General features: G+C 57.9%; 1 protein-coding gene across 5 annotated transcripts in view; it reads right to left on the bottom strand.

The window, feature by feature from the left end:
• The window catches only part of LOC113211630 (zinc finger protein castor homolog 1), a 190,341-nt gene that overhangs the window by 125,140 nt on the left and 60,777 nt on the right, over positions 1-4,424 (bottom strand). For 2 of the 5 annotated variants that reach the window (XM_052263926.1, XM_052263929.1), the window contains exon 1: positions 3,058-3,396. The exons of 1 other annotated variant lie outside the window; for it this stretch is intronic. In XM_052263926.1, the coding sequence (XP_052119886.1) occupies positions 3,058-3,217 (160 nt within the window). In that variant the 5' untranslated portion in view covers positions 3,218-3,396. Of the gene's footprint in view, positions 1-2,689; positions 3,027-3,057; positions 3,397-4,424 lie in introns of those variants that run through there. 2 more of the 5 variants (XM_052263930.1, XM_052263928.1) reach the window with 2 other exon arrangements.

Below are 4,424 nucleotides of genomic sequence, written 5' to 3'. Positions count from 1 at the left end.
GTGTGTGTGGCGCGTGTGAGTGCGTTCCCTCACGCGGGGCGCCGGCGGGGCGGGGTCGTCCGCGTCGGTTTACACACGAGTGAAAATGAGGCAGAAGCTCCAGGAATTACAGACTTTTGCCTCAGCCAGCGCAAGTGAGCGAGCAAGAGGGGGAAGGGCGAGGCGATGGAAATGAGTGGAGCTAGCATCGCTCTCTCACTCACACACAGACTGTACTAGGTGTAGCAGTGTTCATGAATATAATTGCGCGGCGGACCTCTATACGGAGGGGTCTCCGTAAATGACGTGCGTCGGCTCAGTAGCGGAGACAATACTCTCGGATACGTCCCAGGTGGACGTCGCTGCGTCAAGTCCATAGAGAGGACCGCCACCCCTCCCCTCAAAACAAAGGCGCCAGCGATGACGGCGAGCCACAATCATTATGACGATTGTCGAAAAGTGAGCGGAAGGCCGGGTTAATGTCGCACATTTCGCAACGATAATAATTTTGGCCCCGTTACATAACGATAAAGCCCCTCTGAAGGCTTCCGGCTTCCGCGCTGTGATGACCCCCCCGCCTCCTCGCCCCGGGGCTGCGCACCCCCTCCCCACGAGGTGGCCGTCGAAGGAGTCTGCGATCGGTCGCGGCCTCGGAGGATGCGCGGGTAGCGGGCAGGTAGTACAGGTGGCCAGCCCGGCTCCAACGCGGCTTCCGTGTCCAGATAACCTTATCTCACAACAACAAAAAAAAGGCTTTTCGAATGGCTTAGCGAACTTTTCGCGACTGGCCCAGTGCAAACAAAACAGATAACCGCAACCCATTTTGTACGCGCCTGATTTCTTTTTCGTGAGGTTGTTTTGTTTTGTGTTATTTCCTCACCCTCAATTCTCCGTTTGATTGTCCGCTCTCATTTTATATTTTTTACTAAAGGCTGAATCCGTGTGTGCGATATGTTGCGTTCCCCCGGTCAGAAGAAATTGCTATCAATAGCATGACATGATTCGCCGCCTTATCGAGTTCGTAGTTGGTCAAAAAAGTAACCCAATTCCGTGCATGCGGCGTTCGCCGCAGGGAAAGTCCCTCGATAAAACTAACTTTATGTACCGAGAAATAACAAGACACCGATTGCCAAAAAGTAATCCCATTTCTCCTTTGGATTCATTTCTGGCCTGCCAAGACACACGAGAGGCCTGCCGCACCTCCGAAAAAATGAAAACGACGCCGATTAGAAACATGCTTCTTGCAATAAGACAATAACGACATCTAATCCCCTTCGTCTGATCTCAGGTATTCGACGAAAAAACTGCGCGCATCCCCGAATCCTAAACATTTCTACAAAACAGACACATAAATTCATAATCGGACCTGCGGGCTCAATAACTTTCTTGAGCGGGGCCGCTTCGTTTTGAGCACGATTTCGGGTTTCCACTTTGGACGGAACACGGTAAACGGCCTTCATCAGTTTTTTTACATAATAAATTCGGATTAAGCCGGCGGGAGCAAAGGGAAAAGAACAAAAAAGGAGAAGCAGAGATATTCGGCAACCAACGTATCGAAACATCACGAAACACACTTAAAATGTAGAGATGTGTTTCTCTACGTCATATGCGACGACTTTCAAATCTATGCTGCTCCTTGACTGAGATAAGAGACAAAATACGCGCACGTCGGTACTCGCTGGTAAGGCATTTTTATGAGTGATATTATGGTCCAATTATAAAACTCTGGGAAAAGCCCACACTTTTTCTTTCTGCATCCTGTTTCGTGGACGCGGATTTCTTGCAGTCTTTTGCATTCGGACTAACCCGACAAAGCGACATCCCGCCACCAAATGGAAGCAAGTGACAAATGCCTTTCCCCAAAAAATAATGCGCAGACGCGTTATGCTAAAATTAACTGGGCGACTGCACACCGCGGGGCGGCCAGGACCCTACGACAGAGGTTAGGGGAGGACCAGTTACACACACACACACGGCTTCCAGGCTCGTGACACTCTACTTAGGCCCCACTGTCACGACGCGCAGGCCGCCCCTGGGGCCGATATATGCAAACTGTAAAATTCTAATATAAAACGGAATAAATTTGTATGCGCCTGCACGATGCCGCCGGCCTGGCCTGGCCGGCTCTGGACCCACCGCAGCACACGGCCGTCCGGTCCTGGCGCGCATCGGCAGCCGAAGAGTTAATCCGTACAGACGGACGGGCGGCCCGAGGGGCGGCCGCCCCCGTGGCCAAAGGGATCATCCGCGCTGCAGACTCGCGCTCCCTCCGTTACACCTTCCGGCAATGGCGCAGGCTGTATGCGTGGTTCGGGATTGAAGGCTCGCTGCGGCCCTGTGGTCTCGACCGGAGCGCGCGCACGAAGCACGTCATGTGCTTGTTCGGGGCGGCTGGGACGGGGTGCTGCCGGTAGGGCGGCAGCGGCTCCTTGCAGGGTGGCCAGGCACGCCTCCGCTCGCACGACAGTGACGGAAAAAAGACATTCGAAATGGAGGTTGTTTATCCGTCTCTTGGCTGTCCTCGGCCCGTGCTCGACAGGCCGCGCGTCCTGTACCGGTGGCAGCGCATGCGAAATTTGACAGGTGCCCGACAACAGGCAAACTGTCGTTGCGTCCGTCGAGCGACTTTCATGTGACGCTGCGCCACCGTCGGTCCAGCGCCCCGGGGTGGCCGGCGGCCTCACGCTTCGCTCCTGCTCAAGAACCACACCTGGACGGCGAGCACAGCGGCCAGAGCAGTCGAGGCCGGATCCAAGCTATCGGTCTCCGGACACACGCACACAGCACTGCGGAGGTGGCACTTTAAGCACGACGAAGAAGGATGGGTTTGGGAGCACACCGATCATCACTTGCCAATGACACCACTCGGGCACACTGCACTAAACGGGGTTCACTTGGAGGTTGTCACTCCTGGTGCGTCGGCACTTTTTCGACACTTTTTTGACACTTTCACTGACGTTATCATAATCACCAGCACTATATACTTTGCGACGATTAGCCGTATCCACTGTGGCCGTCGGTAGATCACTCTCACAGACACACACGCACGCACTCGCACTTCGTATCACTCCACTCCACCTTGCGTGCCGAAGTGTTCCTCTTGGTGCAGGGCGGGCAGCGTGGCGGGCAGGGGCAGGTGCCTCTCCAGCACCTGCCTGCGGATGGCGTCCAGGCTGAAGGGCGCCGCGCCCGGGGGCGAGACCATGCCGGGCGTCTGCGTCGTCATGAGGGTCGACATCCTGGTCGCACCACCACTACGCCATGGTCCTGTCACGCACGCACACACCCTCTCTCTCTCACACACACACACACACTCGCGCGCGCGCGCACTACTGCCCCCCGCGCGACACACGCTCACTCCGTCCGGTGCGATGCTCGCGCGCTCCCGGCCTGCGACCGACTGGCGCGGGCCGCGTCGCCACTCGGAGCGCCGCCCCCCTCTCCGCCCCACGCTCCTCGCCCCCTCTCTCTCGCTCCTTAACCCGATCGCCGCGGCGCGCCCGCCGCCGGCCCGTCTCTCTCGCTCGCGGCGGGCTGAGCCGGGACGGCCGGGCGGTAGCGCTCCTGGCGGCGCAGACCCCAAACAGAGCCGGCCCGCTCAGCTGTACCCAAAGGGGTGGACGGACGGCGGCGCTCCTTTCCCATACCCGTATCCCCTCACCCCCTTCCCCCGGGCCGGAGCGCGCCTAGGGACCCGCAGGAGGCCGCCGGGGGTTGGGAAGATGAGGGGGAGCGGTGGCGGGGGGTGGTAGACCCATTCAACAAGTTGCGAAATTCCAGGGTTGCACCACACGAGCCCCTGAGCAGGCTCGGGGGCGGCACGGGGTGGCTACTGGAGGGCGCGCGGAGGTGCAGGGGCTCTATCAGCCGGAGGGAGAGGGGGGAGGGGGGCATACAACTTGTATTGCAAACTGTACAGGCAGGCAGTCAGGCGAAGCGGGGCCAATTGCGCCAAATCCTCTGCACAAACACTCAGAGATAGCGCGACATTAGCGGCCCTGTTTCCAAGGACCGGGCCAGCGCCAGCCTGCGAACCCATTGTAGCGGCGGCCGGGTGGCAAATGAGAGCCATTTACGGTGAACATCCACACACGCACAGACACGCACACACGCTCGCAGCACGGCTGGCGATACCCCGCGCTGCCGCGGCGCAGAGAGGCGGGCAAGAAGAGACGGGTACAAAATAGCACATTGACATTTGGGGCCGGGGCCGGGCGCCACTCGCCTCTCGACCCGCTGTTATCAGCCGCTGTAAGGCGCGTCATAAAACGGCAAGGTATGTACGGCCGCTCGAGCTTACGGAGACATACACTAGATTATTAGCGAGATAACGGTATTGTGCGAAGTGCCCCAAATTCCACATGCTCTACTACTATTGGCTAGATTTCTAAAGATTTTTTCGAAGACTGCCGGAAGTGTGTACATCACAGCATAGCCCTCCCCCC

Source organism: Frankliniella occidentalis, unplaced genomic scaffold (genome assembly GCF_000697945.3).
Source record: "Frankliniella occidentalis isolate FOCC.00 unplaced genomic scaffold, Focc_3.1 Scaffold15, whole genome shotgun sequence".
Lineage (NCBI taxonomy): Eukaryota > Metazoa > Arthropoda > Insecta > Thysanoptera > Thripidae > Frankliniella > Frankliniella occidentalis.
This window is presented reverse-complemented; position numbering and strand designations above follow the sequence as displayed.